This window comes from Megalops cyprinoides, chromosome 2 (assembly GCF_013368585.1).
Source record: "Megalops cyprinoides isolate fMegCyp1 chromosome 2, fMegCyp1.pri, whole genome shotgun sequence".
NCBI lineage: Eukaryota > Metazoa > Chordata > Actinopteri > Elopiformes > Megalopidae > Megalops > Megalops cyprinoides.
Genome location: NC_050584.1, coordinates 65381686 through 65402681, shown reverse-complemented (window position 1 = coordinate 65402681; position 20996 = coordinate 65381686). Strand labels below are relative to the sequence as shown.

The 20996-nt window shown below is 48.4% G+C and overlaps 1 protein-coding gene across 4 annotated transcripts in view; it reads right to left on the bottom strand.

Moving 5' to 3' along the window:
* LOC118772584 (traf2 and NCK-interacting protein kinase-like) overlaps nucleotides 1–20996 on the bottom strand; it is a 109430-nt gene that overhangs the window by 70794 nt on the left and 17640 nt on the right. For all 4 annotated transcript variants that reach the window (XM_036521048.1, XM_036521045.1, XM_036521047.1 and 1 more), the window contains exon 2: nucleotides 14701–14766. In XM_036521048.1, the coding sequence (XP_036376941.1) occupies nucleotides 14701–14766 (66 nt within the window). The remainder of the gene's footprint in view (nucleotides 1–14700; nucleotides 14767–20996) is intronic.

Below are 20996 nucleotides of genomic sequence, written 5' to 3'. Positions count from 1 at the left end.
ACGACAGAATCAGCTACATCACACACCTGGTATATCTCCTCTGTCCGCTAAAGTGCTATTTCTGATGGGCCAGGAGAAGTCCAGGCTCTCGGCAGACACAAGGCCTGAAGACTGCGGGTTTGAATCCTGGGTGGGACAATGCCGCTGCGATCTTGAGCGTTGCTTCAGCACAGTGTGGTGACGTGAAGACAGTCAAAGCTTTCTGCGAAAGCTGCCTTACGTTTATACCATTTATTAATTTCCTCGACTAGACAGGAACAAAAATATGCAATAAAAGCTTAAAGCATGTCATTAAAAACACTTCAAAAGCAGAAAAATATCAGATATGTCCATTTTTTTCTTTAGCAGCATGTTTTTCCCCTTCTGGATGAATCAAGCTCACACCAAGCAGCCACCTGACTATCTGTGGTAAGCACCTAGTACAAAGCTGGACATAATGAGTCACACATGGTGCAAACATCAGAAAAGAGGTCTGCACAGGCAAAGCACGCTGAGAGCGAGCGAGAGCAGCTGAATGAATCCCTGATTCCTCAGTCGAAATCAAGTCTAACTGGATCTAATTCATGTTTAGTACAGTAATTAGCTCAGTAAAATGATGCCAAGTAGTTTCCTCTTTTAAAACAGTGCTAAGATCCCTGAATCTCTCATTCACAAATTTCCTTCTCTTTTCCCTCGCATCTGCAGTGTGGAAGAGGGGAAAAAAAAAGCAAAATGTGTGTGAAATGAATACGGTGATTACTAAAAACCCGGGAAATGCACTTACTGAAAGGTGCACTCAGAGCTCAATGAGGAGACACCAATGTGTTTTCGGAGGTCAAAGAGAGAAGACTGTTCCAGGCTGTGAGCAGGAGCCTGAGTGAGCAATCACTGGGTTTTTCCATGTGACAAACCGCAGACTGAAAAAAACGACATCATTTAAATGGACTGCATTTATATAGCGCTTTTCTACTCATTTGAGTACTCAAAGCACTTTACAGTTATATGCCTCACATCTACCTACCAGTGGCAGAGGCTGCTATACAGGCTTACCAACTGGCCACTGGGAGCTGTTGGGGGTTCAGTGTCTTGCTCAAGGACACTCCGACACTCTGCCAGGATGAGCTAGATTCGAACCAGGGACTTTCCAATCCCCAGACAGCAGTCAGAGCACACGTGTCGTAATGTCTGCAACAGCACACAGTAAGGAGGTTGTGCACACCGAGGGCTCGGAGGGAAACGAACACCCCGCAACAGGGCTTCATCTGTGACCAGTGCTTTGGTCGCCAACCGAACCGCGCGTTTATCTTTTCCCTGAAGTCTCCTGAACGGAGGCCCTGACCAGCCCGCGCCTGCTCACTGTCCGACACAAGCCGAAAGCCGACCCCGGGGAAATGAGACAGTTTTTCTCACCTTTCTGGGGAAAGACAAATCAGCATGTTTACTTTACACACAAAGCTCCCATACTTAAAAAAAGGGGAAGTGAAGCTGTTTAAGCACGGTTTTACATCATCACAGCGAGAAACATGGCTAAAAGCCGGCAATAATGTAAGGTATTATTGTTGGGCTACTCTCTTACATGTGACTTTATTGCTGCCAAGTAGAATTAGCTGCAATTTGTGTACAGTACCAAAATAAACACAACCTCAGAGGAATTGTATGCAAAAGCCGCAGCATAATCATTTTGTCTTCTTTGGTTTCTATAGCTGCCAAACCGCCTTCAGAGGCACAGAGGGAAGAGAGGACAGCTGATCTCTACACTGCACTGTACTGTACAGCTGGGAGGAATATGGGGTCAGAGACTGCTGCAGAAACTCGACAAAAACATAAACAACCGTTCTGAACAGATCAAAGGCAATGAGGCACAGGCTGAGCGCACTGCAATGGGGCCAGAGAGAACGCCGCACCAGCGATAACGTCACACATTTCAGTGATGCGAAACCCACACTGTCTTCTGCTTCTTAAAAAGAACAAAACAAAACATTCAGCCCACGTGGTTCTTGATTTTGTGTCTGTGTCGGAGAGCACAGTCCGTTTGAGAGAGGAAGTGAAGCCAGCACGCAGGAGGCCTGTGATTGGCTAATGGTGAATTGCACTCTGCTGCTTCCTCCTGACAGCAGCATGAGGGACGGTCCCACCACGTCTCTCTTTGTTTCAGCAGCATCTGCAAGTCAAACAACCAACCACCATGGCACAACCAACCACCACAGCACAACCAACCCTCACAGCACAACCAACTGCCACAGCGCAACCAACCCTTACAGCACAACCAACTGCCACAGCGCAACCAACCCTCACAGCACAACCAACTGCCACAGCGCAACCAACCCTCACAGCACAACCAACCCTCACAGCACAACCAACCCTCACAGCAGATACAAAGGAGCCCCAAAACAACTCCTTTGAGCAGCCGCTACCTCAGTTCAGTTCTTTTTACACTAAAATGATTAAAAACTTCATAAGAAGTGCCTTTACGCCAAACACTGCACCTTTAGAGCCTGCAGGCTGCTCCCTCAGCTGCTTATGTAACGCAGACCGGCCGAAAGGCTGCTCCAGTTTAGCACCAATAATAAAATGTATTAATTCTGAAGCTTGACCTTTTCCACGAGGAATCACTGCACACAACAACACCGACGTCTGGCAATAATGGGCATTTGGCTCCGCAGTGCCCTGCTCAACAGTATGGGCATGCATGGGCTGTGGAGTTACCCGTTTTAGCCGGGTGTGCCGAGCGTGTTGGCCACCAGGGCAGAAGTGTGGCCCAGCAGGTAGGCTCGCACTCAAAGGACTGTTGCGCACATGAGCAAGGTAATTCGATGTAAAATGTCTGCAAAGTGAGTGGCCAATAACAAGTGCATTCTCCAAGCTGGTCAATGACATCAGTGCCTCCTGCAATGAGAGACGGGGGTTCAGAGGACAGTTTTTGTAGCAGCCGAGGTTGACGGTCAGCTGGCCAAATTTTCCTACCCACGATGCATTTCCCCACATTTCAATGAAGTAGGGACTGTTTCAAGGAGGCGGCCACAGCGCCGGAAGCGGACAAGTTCCCCTCTGTCTGAATGCCAACACGCTGGGCGCTTCGCTATAGCACTCAGGAGGAGATGAGGACGACACGCCAGCCTCCTGGAGTTACCTCAAACTCATATTTAACACGAAAACAAGCTCCTCAATTAGAGAGAGAGGGGGAGAGAGAGTGACAGAGAGAGGGAGAGAGAGAGAGAGAGAGGGGGAGAGAGGGACAGAGAGAGAGGGAGAGGGAGAGAGAGAGGGAAAGAGAGGGAGAGAGAGGGAGAGAGAGAGAGAGGGAAAGAGAGGGAGGGAGAGAGGGAGACAGAGGGAAAGAGAGGGAGAGGGAGAGAGGGAGAAGGAGAGGGAGAGAGAGAAAGAGAGGGAGGGAGAGGGGGGAGAGAGAGTGAGAGAGAGAGAGAGGAAGACAGGGAGAGAGACAGAAAGGAACAGAGGGAGAGAGAGAGGAAGAGAGAGAAGCAGGGAGGTAGAGACAGAGAGGGGGGAAAGGGGGACAGAGGGAAAGGGAGAGAGAGAAAGAGAGAGAGGGTGCATATCTCCCACAGAGACTGTGTGGTCTCAGAACAATTCTTCTTCGTTAGAGAGAGAAAAAAATAACATCTGTGTTTATTTTCAAAAAACGCTGTCGCATCCTCATTTCACAGCACATTACCCCAGCACACTGCATCAAAAGAGCGACCCGACTCACCAGAATGTGAGAAAAAAGCAGGATCTAAATGCTTTTTAAAAGAAAAAGAAAAAACCAGGACTGAACTGTGCACCCCTTCTTTCAAGTTACAGAGCACAGTGGGGTGGGGAGTACCTCCAAAGAGGGTCTCACACGTCCACACACTCGCCTGTGCAGCGGTCCACACGCACACACCCAGCCTGGCTGAAATTTTCAGCTGGTTCCCCCATTTATTTCACCTTTTTAAAATCGCACGGTTGGAGGTTGCCAGGAGGTGGGCGGCCCACGCAGCACAATCCCACAGCCTGATTGGTTGGAGAGGCCATCTCCGCCACCCTATGATTAGCCTGCCACAGCACCACACGCAAAAAAGAAAAGAAAAAAAAAAAAGACGCATTTGGCAACAGAGGTCGTGTGGAAATTGCGGAGGGATCCAGCTTTGCGTGGCTCAGAGGTAAAGCTTTCGCACGGCGGACATGGGTCCTCCTTCAGTGCTATCACAGGGAAGTGCAAATGCCCCCGGAAATGGACTTCCTGTGTCCTCAAAGTAACTGTGCACGGAACATCCCTCTGTTCTGATTGGTTGAAAATCCAGTTTCCACTTCCCATGCTCTGCCGAAAAAAGACAGCACAGGATGGAAACCTGTGCCTTCACTCACAGGAGAAAGGCTGTTTTTCTCACAGGAGGTATGAGGGCAGCTTATCAGACGGGAGTCTGATAAAAGCCGCCCTTTTAAGCGAGAGCGAGAACACTAGGTGAACGCTAGATTTTCAGATACCTGAGCTAGACTCTCAGATGCCTCGCCAAAACGAACATCAAACGCACCCTGTTCAAAACTGGGCTTCCTCTTCTCTCCACATCTTAAATATTTACCTTGCGCTGGGTCTGCTTCCTTCCGGCGGCTCCCATTAGGTTCACACTGTGCCACAGACCAGAAAGTGTGGTGTACCGGCTAAGGTAACCAAAAGTTTATGCTCACATTCATTTGTCTAATCTCTCGAGAGGTTACATTTCAATTCCAAGTGCGCTTGTAAACCATACAATTAAACAGAGTACTGAATCTGGCCCAGTCCAGTAAATATCAACCTGTAAAAATATGTATCTTGTTAAAAAAAAAAAAAATGACATCCCGGATAAGGACGACTGCTAAATGATGCAACACGTGAGGTGAATCTGTACTCTGATCGTGCTACTTTAGCCCAAGTTCTGTTAGCAATGTAAGCACAGCTCAGCTGTCAGGACCATTAAACCCCACCACATCCTCTCCCTTCTGTTAAAAAATAAAAACGCTAACGCAGACTATAAATTAAACAATAATCTCTGGAATAATCGCAATAATAACTCACACCCCTGCGTTCAGAGGCCTCTGGAGTAAAGTCTCACGGTCTGGTTGAGGCGCGCCGCATGTTTTGCGCCGTGTTACATAATCAGGTATTCACCAGCTCCAGCCAGCCCCACTGAGGTAACGCACAAGACAAGAAAACTCACACACCTCATCCCACGCTAATCTTCAACAGATGTGACAAGCTCTTTTGAGACCCCCAAGATAACAAGATATCACTGATGAAGAAAGTGACGTCAGTATTTTGGTTCTGTTGTTTTTTTAAAAAAAGAGCGTTCTCTCGTCTGTGGTATCTCCTAAGCAAGATAACAAGACCGTGTGGTAGGAGACTAATTGCAGGGAGTTTGTAAGTTATTGTTCTGACGCTGTGTACCTGCACGTGCAAGTTCTACATGTTCTGATGTTCTTCCTCCTGAGTGGGATGCCTGGTGGCATTCATAGCTCCCACCGTCTCTGTAACTGTGAAAAATAAAGCTGCCACTGATTCTAGAACAGGAGAAACACAATAGATTTTCTGGGCACTGAAAGACGAGGTTTGTCTGAACACTCCGTCAGGCTGTGAACCATCTGTTGTTGAAACCTGCAGGGAGCTGGAAGGGGTGCGTTCGTTTGCGTGCCTCTGATTCCAGCACAGGGGGGAGATGTGGGGAGATGTGCTTTATCCACATACTCGCACACACACACACACACACACACACACACACACACACACACACACACACACACACACACACACTCACACACACTCACACACACTCACACACACTCACACACACTCACACACACTCACACATGCGCACACGCGCACACACACACACACACACACACACACACACACACTCACTCACTCACGGACACAGAGTAGACTGGCAGCAGATGTGAAGGTCCTCGAAACGAAACCCCAAACCAAACTTGTCCCAAGCCCACCTGGATGAAAGCCCAGGCTGCTGTTCCACACAGACTACAGCAGATTCACAGCAGACTACTGCTGCAGCCTCATAGCATACCTAACCCTAACCCCAACCGCACAGCCAGCACAGGGAACAGTCAATGGAGACGCGGGTGCGGTCACATCGCAAAGACGAGGGACACAAACAGGGAACAGTCAATGGAGATGCGGGTGCGGTCACATCGCAAAGACGAGGGACACAAACAGGGAACGGTCAAAGGAGACGCGGGTACGGTCACATCGCAAAGACGAGGGACACAAACAGGGAACGGTCAATGGAGACGCGGGTGCGGTCACATCGCAAAGACCCGGCACAGAAACAGGAAGGCCACCGCTGTGCACTGCTCTCGTTACCCGGGAAACGGACACGTCTGGAGGATCACAGCACCTGACACACAGCTCCACAGCCCGTGCCGTTGTATGAACGGCCTGTCTGAGAGGGTCAGGATTCACACTGCTACTGTGACCTCACGTTAACCTGTTCACTAACCATCTAACAACCACCGAGCTGCTGTTCCCACCCTTTAAAGGACCAGAGACAGAGCCCCGCCAGGAGGGAAGCCCTGACCCTGCTGGCACTGCAACTTCCACCTTCCTCTCCATCTGTCCTATCTATCCCCATTTTCTGTTCCTAAAAAAGCACTCCACACTAGCTTAGCACCTAACTCAGTATCTTACTGACCTCTTGTAATACTTCTCGATAACTACTCTTAGCATTGTGCTGCACTTATTTGTAAGTCGCTCTGGGTAAGAGCGTCTGCTAAATCACAATAATGTAATGTAATGTAATGTAATGTAATGTCTACGCCACACCCTCCTCCCTCCATCTCCACCAACACAAAGCGCCTCCTGCTTGCCTGTCAGAATGAGGGTAGTAGGAACCCAGACTGCCACCCCGCTGTTTATGAACCTGCGAGCGTTTCCTCTGAAAGAGGAAGTAACTACGCAGGACAGACGCATGTGCTGTTGTTGCCATGGGTGATGCTGCCAGACAGACGTTCATTTATTTATTTATTTTTTATATGGAATCCCTTACTGTTGTTGGGAACTTGGGAACTAACCAAACGGCAGGAAGTCTGAATCCTGTACATGTGCATGCAAATACATACAAGAATGCACAGACATGCACACACCTTAACACCAACTGACATGTGCACACACACACATGCATACATTCGTAAATATGAGCACACGCAAACACACACACACACACACACACACACGAAAATATGGCAAAATGGGAGATTATGACAGCAGAATCCTCTCCACATTCTGCTGACCTGGCAGCCGCCTGTCCCCTCACTCATTCAGAGAATCAATCACAGCCCAGCGCCACATGGGTCACTCAACGGTCAGCACACACTCACGCCGGTTCATCATCAGGCACGTGTGTGTGTGTGTGTGTGTGTGTGTGTGTGTGTGTGTGTGTGCGCTCGCGTGTGAGAGAGAGAGTCCACACCTGCAATTCATGCATGAAAACACTGCTGAACTGCAGTCAAGTGTCAAGTGTAGAATTATGGGATGGAGCTCGGAGTGGTGTTGCAGCGCTGTGATTGGCTATGCAGTGCAGCAGAGCTGACACGCTCTCAGTGACCTAGGGTGACCCAGCAGGCTGGAGCAGGACCTCAAGTGCTCCTAATATCATCAAAGTATGTACCAAAATGTAGCGATACTAAAACATCTTTTAAAAAGCAACTATTTTTCCACATTTTTGTACAACACATATTTTTTTGTTCTTTTCAACTCATAGATATGGGTTTTCAGGCCAATTTTTCCATGCAAGGACCCTGACCAGCTCAGACCAGCTGAGTGAGTGGGCAACCCCCCCCATCCCCCACTACCCATCCGGACTCAAGCGGACAGGAAACACACATAAACACAACCAGTAATGTCTCCTCTATCCCACACTCAGCTGTGATACGGGCAGGCTAAGTACCAGCGGATTAGGCCTGGATAGCTGATTATCCACATGGGGCCACAGGACCAGGAAAGATGGGACAGGAGTAACAGCCAGGCACTTTAGGACAAACCCAGCAAGTCTTGCCGTTTTCCCCACCGTCTCTCTAATTACGATATCTCTAGCCCCGTGACGTCACCCTGGGCCCAAGCAGAGGAGTTCCCAGCCAAGAAGCGGAGGGAAAGGAGGGCTTGTCGCACCAAAGCATGATGGATCTGGTGATAACTGCACTCTTTCTCTCACACGACAAAGGACAAGCGCACCTCCCTGCAGCCATCCGAGCAACTCACAGGAGCCCAAACCAAGCACACTGTGCTGAGAGAGGTGTGACAAGGAAACCCACGTTACAGGGATCGTTTTGTTTTTGTACAACCTTATATGTTCTGATTTATCATCCTGAATTCATGTCAGGTTCCTACAGGGAACTATTTTACATTTACATTTAAATACACTTCCATTTAAATTTAAATTTTCTCACTTCCTGGCAAAAGCGATGCACCAACAATCAGACCTAAATCTTACTACTTTACCACCTGTGTACTAACCGTTTCAAAACAAGCAACATGTTTATTGACTCTTTCTTTAAAAGAGTAAACAAACCCTTCAATGAAAATCTGAACCGTAAACTAAAACAATGTTCCACCTTTTGATTGCAGAATTAACGGCACCCTAATGTGTGGCTGAGCAAACACAAGCCCTTTCTACCCAGTGTAAACTGGGTCAGTGTCGTCTAGAATAACTTCAAAACCACTGCTCCTCCGACGGCCGTCGTGTCCTGGCCACACTGGCTCTGTAAAACCACTTCCTGTTTCGCTGTCTGAAGATCTCTGTCAGTTAGCTAACCGAGCAGCGCTAGCAGCCAGGAAGCAGAACCTCCGGATCCGGCCTGCAGAGAGACCGTCGGGGAGAAGCGGCTTTCGTCAGCATGAGAGGTAAACGGTGAGAGGCGTTTCGTGACGGGAGATGTCTGGCAGCGAAACGGCGCCGCGCGCCCCCCTGACAGGGTCTCGCTGTTTTATTTCGGTCACGTCAGATGAGTCGGAGGACGGTGACAGACAGGCGGCGCTGGGGGGAGGGGCTCGGAAAGAAGAAGCAGTCTGCACGGCGTGCGTGTACAGTTTCGGCAGCTACAGAACGGCATCGTGAGAAGGCTTTACTTCTGTTAATGGGAACCTCTGACCGTGAAGGTGGAGATGGACCTGGTCTCTTTCAGTGTTCTCTGGGTTGGCAGTGATAAGAATGCGCTCTCTCTCTCTCTCTCTCTCTCTCTCTCTCTCCCCTCTCTCTCTCTCTCTCTCCATGTCTCTTCTCTCTCACTTTCCCTGTCTCTCTCTCTTCTCTCTCTCCATCTCTCCCTCTCTACTATCTCTCCCTCTCTGTTTCTTCCTCCCTTCCTCCCTTCTTCTCTTCTTTCTCCCTCCCTGTACGGAAGGTTTCTGGGGGAGGAGCAGAGCAGGAGAGAGAGAGAGCACATTTCACCTGCTCTTCCTGCATAACCGTCACCCTCTGTCAGTCAAAGCTGAGCAGCTCTTAAAAAGCAATGAACAGCATGTTCAGTTACAAGGAGTGCCGTCCTTCTAACACATACCACTGCAACTGTGCTTCACTCCAACAAGCGTCCTCAGATTATTAGAACACAATCTACTTTAAGTTAAAAGGTGAAGTTACCCACAGACAGGGTGGGTGGGGGGGGCCTCTTGCTTTCACCTACTGTGACCCACTTCCCCCTCCTGGTCAAATAAAAAAGGGGACCTCTTCCGAAAGGAGAGGAAAGAGGAGGATGTGAAGTTCTCCTTCTTACCAGTCCTGAGGTCAAAGGTCATGACCCCTCCCCAACCTCACGCAACCTGCAGAAGAGAACGGCTGTGGTGCACGTTTCTCTTCCTTTAATGAACGTAACCGAGAGCTCAACATCCTGGGCAGGGAACGGAAGGGACACAGCCAATCAGCTGCAGGGGGAATGACCGGGTGGCCGGAGACAGATGGCCTTGATTGGCCATTTGATGAGAGCTTCTGCGTGGAGCCTCTGCGGGAGAGTTATTCAGTGAGGAAGAGAGAGGACACTGCAGGGGGTTATGTCAGGGCCCAGACCGGTCGGCCTCCCCCCTACGACATGCCGCTGCTCTGAGGACGAATACGCCCCCGCTACGCTAATGCTTCTCTCGCCTCTGGAGGGATCCTTCTCATTCTATTAGAGCTTGTTTTTCGACTCCCGCCGAGAAGGCAAGACACGCAGAGGTGATACGCTGCGTATGCCTTAGAACACTACATGCAGTGCAACACAAAGAACCCACACCTCCCTGCTTTATTCTCCATTCCCTTACATCTGTGATCATCCATGAACGACTTCAACATCAACACCTAATGCATTTATTCATTTAAGCAGCTTATTTGACAGAGAGGATACACGTTATTGAACAGCTACACATCAACGTAAATTTGCCAGGGTTAGCCAGGAGGCTAATTCGCACCCATAGCCCCCAGGCAAGTTAAAACACGTAATACATAAATATTTTTTCAAATAAGTACATTAAAATAATATTAAAATAATAGATTAATACCAAGATTAAAACAAAACAAAAGTGTAGTATTGAAGAAATACACAAAAGCATAGTCTTTTTCTGTCAGAAGTGTGACTTAGTGGTCAGGCACAGGGCTTACAAGTGAAAGGTTGCAGGTTCTGTTCCCCACTGGAGCACTGCCACTGTACCCTTGGGGTAGGTACTTAACCCACAACTGCCCCAGTAAATATCCAGCTGTGTAAATCGCTCTGGATAAGAGTGTCTGCCAAATAACAAAAATGTAATGTAATGTACTGTAATGAAATGTAATGTAATGTCCTTTGTGCATGTGGTAAGTTGAGATGAAAGCATTTGCTGAGTTTTGGGTCCTCCCTGACTGACTATATGGCTCTGGGTTTAGAGTGGGGGGGGGGTGACTTCAGGAAGCGGACAGAGCAGCAGTTTGCCCTGTGTCACGCTTCACAGCTCTCTGCCTCTCAGAGCACTCCCTCTCACGCCTCGCTCATCGGGTCCGAAGGCACAGGCACACTGCGAACGTGGCATTTCTGTGAGCGTGCTAAGTTTAAACCACCCTGCCCCCTCCCCCCCCCCCTCCCCCAATCAGCACCTCAATGCGTCCTGCACCGAGCTCGAGCCGCGTCCCGCCTCTAACAGCTGGTCTGGGTGCAGCAGTCAGTTCACACCTTTCTTAGAAGATGCCAGTCTCAGTGTGAACAGATGTTCTGGGTACTGTGCTCGGCGCTCACGCCTCACCTCATCTTTAACAGGTGGTCTGGGTACAGCGTTCGGAGCTGATGCCTTTCTCAAGAGTCTTCTCTGTCGTTGATGAGGTCACAGTTGCCATTAGTCTGTAATGTGTGTCACCCACCCTCCCAATCTCACACCTTTTTATCTGTCTATCTCCCTGCCATTTCACACACATTTGCAAACAAAATGATCATTAAAATGACATAATGATCAAAAACACACACATATATGTACATATATAATTTACATTTTTAAAGTATCTGAGCAGATACTTCCTGTCCATTGTCTCTCAGGCTGTGGCAATCTCTTTCTACCTTTCTCTGTCTGTCCCCAAAATTGTCCCCAAATCTGTCTCTCTGAATGTCTCTCTCTCGCTCCCTCTCTCTCATTCTCTCTCTCTCTTCTGTGCAAGACGAGAGATCTTGATCAAGGTGTCATTAACAGAATCATGTCAGAGTGTGAAAGAAACTGTTAAGTCATTCTTTTTGTTTTCTTGTCTGTTTTTCATTTTTCAGTTGTCTTTTGTTTGCCTAATGCATTTATTCATTTAAGCAGCTTATTTGACAGGGAGGATACACGTTATTGAACAGCTACACATCAACGTAAATTCGCCAGGGTTAGCCAGGAGGCTAATTCGCACCCATAGCCCCCAGGCAAGTTAAAACACGTAATACATAAATACTTTTTCAAATAAGTACATTAAAATAATATTAAAATAATAGATTAATACCAAGATTAAAACAAAACAAAAGTCTGTCCCCAAAATTGTCTGTCCCCAAAATTGTCCCCAAATCTGTCTCTCTGAATGTCTCTCTCTCTCTCCCTCTCTCTCATTCTCTCTCTCTCTCTCTTCTGTGCAAGACGAGAGATCTTGATCAAGGTGTCATTAACAGAATCATGTCAGAGTGTGAAAGAAACTGTTAAGTCATTCTTTTTGTTTTCTTGTCTGTTTTTCATTTTTCAGTTGTCTTTTGTTGGTCTTCCTTCCTGTTTATGAATGCTCTATGACAGCAGTCATAAATAAAAAGCTTTTAAAAGTAAAAAGTTTCTCTCTGCATGTCTCTCTGTCTCTCCTTCTACCTGTCTTTCTACCTGCTGTTCCTCCCTACCCCATCCTCCCACTCTCCGCAAACACTATGAGATAATGTTTCTATGGAGACTTCCTGGGTGTTTTATCTCAGAAAGAGGAAGGGGAGTGTGAGGGCAGTCACTAAGCACCACACCCAAACTTCACAGCAGATTTCATACCAGAACAGTCCAGAAATGGGAACCTGCATTAGGCAGACATTTCCCAGGTGATTATGTCCGCTACTGTCCAAATAAGCATGCGAGGAATCTACCTGGGGGACACCTGGGGGGACAGAGTCCACATTTACCTGACAGCCCCCCCAGCAGAGTCACATGATCTCAGCCCTACAATGGGGGGAGGAGGGCTGCGAGGAGGAGAGGCAGAGAGCGCAAACTGAGACTCCCAGCATGTTTGGTCAGGTCTCCGGAACATTCCAGGAATTCCGAGAGAGCGCCGTGCTCTCTCAGAGACAGGTGCCTGCAGATCCGCGTGGAAACTGGGGTCAGCACCTTCAGGAGAGGCTGCGGCTCTGACACAATGGGAGCTTTCGGAGCACTCACAGTGCACACACACACATGTATACACACACACACACGTATATATACACACACACGTATACACACACATACACGTATACACACACACACACACACATATATACACACATACATACACTCGTATATACACACACACGTATATATACACCCCAAAGTGGTCAAGTGTGATGCAAATAATCTCCACATGCTGTTTTAAACTGTTCATGATCCTTCATACAGTATATTAATCCTACTGAGTGCTGTGCCCATTCACTGGGACTGCCTACCAACGCTGGGGATACACACACCCAACGGCTGGCTGAGGTGCTCCAATGAGCACGTTTGATAAACACTCTCTCTCACTGACGAAAAACAGCCACCAGCAGTGAGCGGCTGCAAGCGATAGCCGGCCACCGATGGTTTCTGACCGGCTGTCGGCTGTCTGTGTCCCCAGCCTAAAAGTGTAACTTGCAGGTAATCGTGGGTCATTCTGCTGAGAATTGCTCATTTCAGAGTTGCTCAGGCTATCTGTCTTCTTAATAACACAGCTTACATTAACAGTAAGCTTAATAACTTAATAACTCAATAACAGTAGAACAGCTGTCTTTGTGACATCATCCAGGCTCATTCCGCTGTGACTGGCTAATCAGAGAGCTGCTTCATGATGTCATCCATAGCCTTTTCACTGTGACAGGCTACGATTTACCATCATTGACAGTTTCAAAAATACCATAAAATTTCAATCTTCAATCCCTTCTAGGAATCAACGTGCCTTCAATGTGCCTTCTAGGAATCCCGCATTCACTTAACAGGGAAAAACATAATTATAGAGGTAGAGTGCTGCTCCTTGAAGTCCTCAGTTATGAAGAGTGGGACTAAAACAATGGGCCACTCCCAGCAGTGAAGTCTTTCACATCAGAGGTTCACTAATCCAATTCTTCGAAGCTGAAAAAACTCATTTTAGGCCAAGACTCCCAGCTCTCCACTTTGTCCTTCCCAAATAAGGGCTCACGGCGGGTCCCAGCAGCCTGGATCTAAGGTGGCAAGGCCTCGGCTTCTCCCTGGGCACACACTACAGACTAAAGAGTACATCCGTGTTCTTAAAGGCACTGTAAATTCACCGCACAGGATCGTAAATGCACCTCCACTTTTTGAGACGGAAAGATCTCAGTCACAGAGGTGTAAAAACCACTTCACAACTTCTACAGCTTCATCTAAAACCAAAAGTTAAGAGAGATGCCGTGAAATACCCTCTGCTTGTCAGGCTCCATCTAAATGGCTCTGAGAGAATGTGTTATATACAGAGCAGAGAGGGCAGTCTGCTAAAAACGCCTAAGATCTGAACTATCAGTTCTTTTCTTTTAAAAAAGGTGACCTGGTCAACAGCTGGTTTTGGGTCAAAAGCAGTAGGTCTACACAGTTTTCCTTCTCCCTGTAGCCACTGCTGATAGAACCAGCTGTTATTCATGTTTTGCCATGATACCAGGTTCACAATGAGGTCCTGTTCCACACATGGGGACAGAGGCTCCCATTCCTAGCTAAGCATCAGGAAAAAAACAGGATTTTTTCAAGACCCTGTGACATCACATACATAGCCCCCCGACAGGAAGAAGGGGCCCTTGGAACGGCCTCCCCTTAGGATTAGGGTTAGTGCTGAAACAGCCCTGCGGTCACCTTACGGTCACCTTGAGATTACGATCAGGGTCAAACAGCCTTGTGGCCACCTTACGGTTACCCTGCAGTTAGAGTTAGGTTTGAAAAAGGTGTGTGGTCACCTTACAGTTACCTTGCAGTTAGGGTTACAGTTGAAACAGCCTTTTGGGCACCTTTGGGTCACCTTGCGGTTAGGGTTAGGCTTGAAACAACCAGGGTTATGGTTAGGGATAGAGCTGAAACGGTCTTCTTACCTTGTACACTTGCCCATACGTCCCATTCCCGACCAGCTCCACCAGCTCAAATATGCCTGCAGGGTCCTGCAGAGAGAGGAGGGACAGGGTGAGAGGAACAGAGAGACAATGTGCTTCCAGCACCAGATACAGATACAGACAGCTGCACAGTATCACTTTCACCTCTGTAACGCAGCTCCCAACCAAGCACACTCTATCATCTCTGTAACGCAGCTCCCATCCAAGCACACTCTATCATCTCTGTAACGCAGCTCCCAACCAAGCACATTCTATCATCTCTGTAACGCAGCTCCCAACCAAGCACACTCTATCATCTTTGTAACACAGCCCCCAACCAAGCACACTCTATCATCTCTATAACATAGCTCTGAACCAAGCAGACGCTATGAAACACCATCATCTCCACAACACAGCTCTCAACCAATCAGACGCTATGAAACACCATCATCTCCACAACATAGTTCTCAACCAATCAGACGCTATGAAACACCATCATCTCCATAACACAACTCTCAACCAATCAGACACTATGAAACACCATCATCTCCATGACACAACTCTCAACCAATCAGACACTATGAAACACCATCATGTCCGTGACACAGCTCCCAACCAACCAGGTGTTATGAGGCACACCTGATAACCAACCACCTTGTGAAAAATGTTCACCTCCATAACACACCCTATATCTAACCAGCATGTAAAAAGCATTTCCAGCTGTGTAACACACCCAACCAATCAGCTTTTTGAAAATGCTTCCATCTCTGGCACACAGCTCTCAGTCAAACATCCTTCACAGAACACTTTCAGCTGCCTGAATGCTCACAAGTCTCTGAATGGCCAGGCTGAGAGCGCACAGTGTTATCAACACAGTTATTATTTGGCTTGGCTTTGCGAACGCTCTTATCTGGGGCAACTAACACTACAACATTTACATCCAGTTTATCCAGCAGGATATGCACTGGAGCAATTTAATCTCTACAGTAAAACAATGCTTCAGACAAGATTCAAGTCCACAACCTCTTCACCCTGGTGTGCTATCCAACACTCTGCAAGCTGCCTGTTCACGGCTCCTCTATACCTCCTCTCTACACAATAATCTTCCATTTCTATGTGGTACAGAGTCTGCCATCCAGGCCACAGGGAGCCCTGGCAATTTCAACCTGGCTTACTGGCAGTGTGCAGGCGCTATACCAGCATGTCCAAAAGGCTGTGAAAGTCTGCTTTGCACTGGAACAGTGCACGCAAAAAGATAAGCAGCAATCAAAAGCAGCGGCTGATTCAGCCACTCAGTTAGCACACAGTAGGTGCTTCTCATTAAAGTTCAAGGTTTGTTTGGCTGGATCGTGATTGGCCGGGACAATGAGGGAAATGAGCCATTGTGTTCCCTGCAGTAAGGGGGTGGCTCCATGCATATTTATCTCACTTAAGCACACAGTTGGCACTAGATGCATGTAAAGCAGGTTTACAAAGGCCAGGCCAGCCTCCACAGGCTTACATGAACCCCACAGAGCCTGTACCTTACTTCAGCAAGTGTAGGCCCAGCACAGCTACATAAATAACCCCTTCCACCACAGTGTGAGATTTATCCACACAATTAATAGAGGGGGGAGGACGAAGCTAATGTCTCCTACTCAGAATGAGCATGGAGAGTCTTGTCAGCATCGTGCAGAGGCATGACCTGTCTTTGGATCAAAGCCTCACTCCCAGAGGCCTGGATCACATCACGATAAGGGCCTCCCGCTCCACATGGTAGGAGGGGCCACGTTTCCCCAAGAACGAAATTTCGGAGAAGGAAAACTCGGCGTGCCGCTGCACCTCCTCAGTGAGGAGTGAGGGGAGGGAGAGAGAGAAGCACAACATTGTTTCCTGGAGGTTCATTCACCCAGGCGATCAGACCCCGGCCGGATTACTGCGGTCTCACGTCTTGCGTCTGGCTTGCGCAAGCGTGGCCGGATTGAACCGCTTCTCTGTGCGAGTGAGGACTGGCCGGGAGAGAAGCCGCCACACGCCGGGTTACAGCGGCACGCACACGGCCTCGGCACGCGCCAGACACCTCGAAAGACAAATTACGAGGAGCGCCGTGTAGCCCCATAGACGGAGACAGAGGTGGGGCTCGCAAGAGTGTCTCCAGAGGAAGGAGACAGGGGCCGTCACTCGAAAAGAGGAGGGGGGACAACAGGCCCCCTGACAGTGTGCCCACCCCTGAAGCAAAGTGTTCTGACATGCAGGAGCAGCAGGTCAAAGGTCACCTCTCCACACCTGCCTGCAGCCCAGAGAGAGGGTCTGGAGCCAGGAGCAGCACCCTGATACACCGAAACAGACAGAGAGAAACTCACTGAAACCCACTTAGCACAGAGAGAAACTCACTGAAACCCACTGAGCATAGAGAGAAACACACTGAAACCCACTGAGCACAGAGAGAAACTCACTGAAATCGAAGCAGACAGAGAGAAACACACTGAAACCCACCGAGCACAGAGAGAAACTGACTGAAACAGCATCAGCACAGAGGGTTTGGCGGACCTCAGGCAGAGAATTTAGGCAGAAAAAAGTATTAGAGAGAGAGCAACAGAGACAGGGTTTAGATGGGGACAGAGACAGAGAGACAGGGAATGGGGGAAAGGGGACCATCAGACCATACAACCCCCCCCCGAGTCACTCCAATCTCAGTCACTGCGTGCCGGAGAGAGACGTGCCGAGACAGAGAATCTGGTCACGGCGACTGGAGAGGGGACAAATCACCACAAGCACTGCAGTCAGTTATTACCCTTATTATTACCACTGCGCCTGAAGCAGCTGCTACAGTGTATCAGCACTACCCAGCCTCTGTGGCAGACGCACTCACACACACACACTCATACACACACACTCACTCGCACACACACTCACTCGCACACACACTCACTCGCACACTCTCACTCACACACACACACAAACTCACACACACACACACTCACACACTCACTCACACACACACACACTCTCACGCACACTCACTCACACACACACTCACTCTCACACACACTCTTACACACACACACACACACACACACTCTCACACACTCACTCTCACACACTCACTCTCACACACACTCTCACACACTCACTCTCACACACACACACACACTCGCACACTCACTCTCACACACACTCACTCTCACACACACACACTCAATCTCACTCACACACACACACTCACACGCACACTCACTCTCACACACACTCACTCTCAGACACACGAGAATGAGAGTCAGAACAAACAATCTCTGCAAAGAAGTTTGCCAGGACCCACAGCCTACGCTGGGACACATGCAAAAAGTCCATCATATCCAGTCCTGTCATATCTTGCTAGAGGCACCTCCATTTTCAGTGGTATTCCACAGGGAGATGCACACATCTACCCTTCAAAACAGGAGCCCCTCACCAAGCGGGAGCAGAGAGGGCAAGCTCATCAGGCATAACCAAAAATTGTAATTGCCCAGCTGCATAAAGAGATGTTATGGAAAATGGAAGACATGCGAGTCATCCTTGGACACAAAAATAAAGTACACATAATTCACAGAAACACTCAGGACGGAAGGAAGCTTCTTTCATGTTTCAAAAACGTTTTCCGAAATGAAAATTTCAAAATGTACCTGACATTTGAATTCTTGAAAGTTTTGAGAGGTGTTCCCATTCTTGTCAAGATAAAGCCTTAAAAAGACTAAACCAAGTGAAAAGTAAAACAAAAGATCTATAATCATGTGCCTTTTGATCATGTTCGCAGGTACGGAGGTGAAGGAGGCCGTGATGAAAAGACAACAGAAGAACCTCCCTCTGCGCATACAGTAGTTTCCTGTCCTTTAGTGTTTAAAAAGTATTTAGGGAGAACAAATTCCTCCTTTCAGAGAAATGTTTCTGCGTCTGTCTGTGGCCCTCACAGAAGGTGTGCCAGACAGCGTGATAGTGAAGTGTGAAAAGTGCTCAGCATATCAATGCCTAACTGAACTGCAATGCAAGGGCTGCTTTCTGAGGATGCAGACCGACAGCATTACACCTGTACAGAGAACAACACACAGACTGCTTTTGCGAGGTACGATGGATAGACACTGAAACTGAGAAGAAAAAAAACACTGGACACTAGACCTGGACCTTTCCACACTTGGTCTTGCACTTCAAACTGTTTCGGATGTTTTCATACATTTTGTTAGTCAGAGAACTCTCATGTTGGCTGGCCCCGTACAGCACCAATGTCCCTCGTTGCTCCAGAAGAACGCCCAGCTGGTTAACCCTACGTTGACCAGAACTGAAAGTCCAGTTTAACAACCATGCCCAACAGGTATATTTTCCTTCACCGTGCCGATGCGTGTCTTGGTGAGATGGCTCTACGGACACCCGTGGGCTGCAGGGGTGACCTGCCACACGGAGTGCACTTTCCACAGGGAGTCGCCTGCTAGCTGCACTCACCCTTTCAGAATTACAAAGGGAAAGCTCTCTGCAAACAGTAGGCTGACGGGCGGGAGACGGCCGCTCGAGTCCCGCTGCATCTACATTCCCGTCTCCAACAAAAACAACTTGCATCCTTCTAAAGAAGGCAGCTGTCAACACCGCGTCATTCTGCATTACCTGCAGTGCTAATGTTCCCGGGCTCCAGATCGAAAAGGCTAAATGCGTGCTATTTTGAATAGAATTCCAAGAATAACAGCAAGCGCTCATTATTGGGATGATTGACAGACTCCTCCTAGTGTTCCTGCAGAACAGCAAGCCCGGCTCACCAGAACTCAGAACCCCCCAGCTGTCCAATCAAACGGGCTTTCAGCCTGCCTCCGACAGAGAGTGAGGAAGAAAGAGGACTCTCCACATGTTCCTGCCGCTGCCGTTGCTATGACGTTCCAACAATAGCTGCCAATCAAAACCTCCACGGAGGAGCTGCCTTTTCTTTGGAGATTTGGGCTCTTTCTCTCGAGCCGGCCCGTCGTAATTACCTCCTCTGTTCCTTATGCTGCTTCATAAATTTCTTAGGAGGAGGACAAAGGAAATTTCTCTCAGGAGAAAAGGATGAATGGGAGTAATCTTGAGGTGAAGCAGGTCACCGACATAAAACAAAGGCGTAATCAAACGAGCCTCATTCTGGGACTCCAGGGTGGCTCAATCTGCAATGAACTTGAGCCCAGGCCGAGTTCTAGGGCCCATATTCGAAACCTGCCCACAGTAGCGGAACAAACTAGCTCTCTTCCACCCAGGCGTAGGGGTGAGGAGGTCTTCCAGGGCTCCATCAGCACACAGCTGGCACCTTGTGACTCACTCAGAAATCCATAAATTTCTCAGATGATGTAAGGGAGATGCGCCTGTCCTCCAAGGGGCACCTGCTTCCTGGTGCATTGTGGGACTTGTAGTCTACAAGCCAGTTAGGCAGGCAGGCCTGTGGAAGGCACAGGGGCAGAGGTTGTCTTGGAGAGACAGGCCTAATGTACAACTCATAATTCCTAAAAGAGCTGCAAAAAGGCAGAGCCTCATTCTCAGAATGACATAAGCAACTGAATCAAGACTGTCTGCCCTACACTCCAAGAAAAATGGTGGAAAAATGGAGACTAGAGGGAGGGTTCCATGTCTCACAGTGACAAGTCACTGCAGAAAAGAGCTCATTTAAAAAAATAATTTATTTGAAAAAACTCATCTAAAAAACTCGCACAGAGATAGCACAAAGAAGTAATCTGCCAAGCTCTGTGAGAGGTGGACGGAGCTGTCCTTGACTTGCGTTCGAAAGCGTCCCTGACTTCTGACACTCCGTCACTAAATATGCGGCAGAAACTGGGTCACATTCAGGCGCTGGCGGCCTGCCTCTATCCCCCCCACCCGCCCCCCCCCCGCGGCGCGGCTCCAGGCTGGGCGTGGCTCTGACGGCCCGCTTTCTGTCAGCGCTGGAGGGAGGGGCTTCACCGAATCTCTGCTGACATCTTTCTAAACCCTCTCTCAAATTTAAGAAGCTTTACAAAAAGCACCAACATTTTTAGGAACTCTGACACAGCAGAAGGGTGGGCAGGTTTTTTAAAATCAAGAGTTCAATTAAAAAAAAAAATAAATAAAAAATGTATATATACTGTATTTTATTACTGAAGCAGAGGTCAAAAAGAACAGCTAACCCACATTTAGCCTTTCCCCTTAAGGCAGTAATTGTGGTGATCATACTCAGATATAGAGCTAACGCTGAGGCAGTGACTATTTGGGGAATTGGACCATGCACAGTGCCTACTCTGCAACCCTGTCTGACACTGGCTGGGGGGCCCTGGCAGGTAGCAGGACAGATCTGGCCT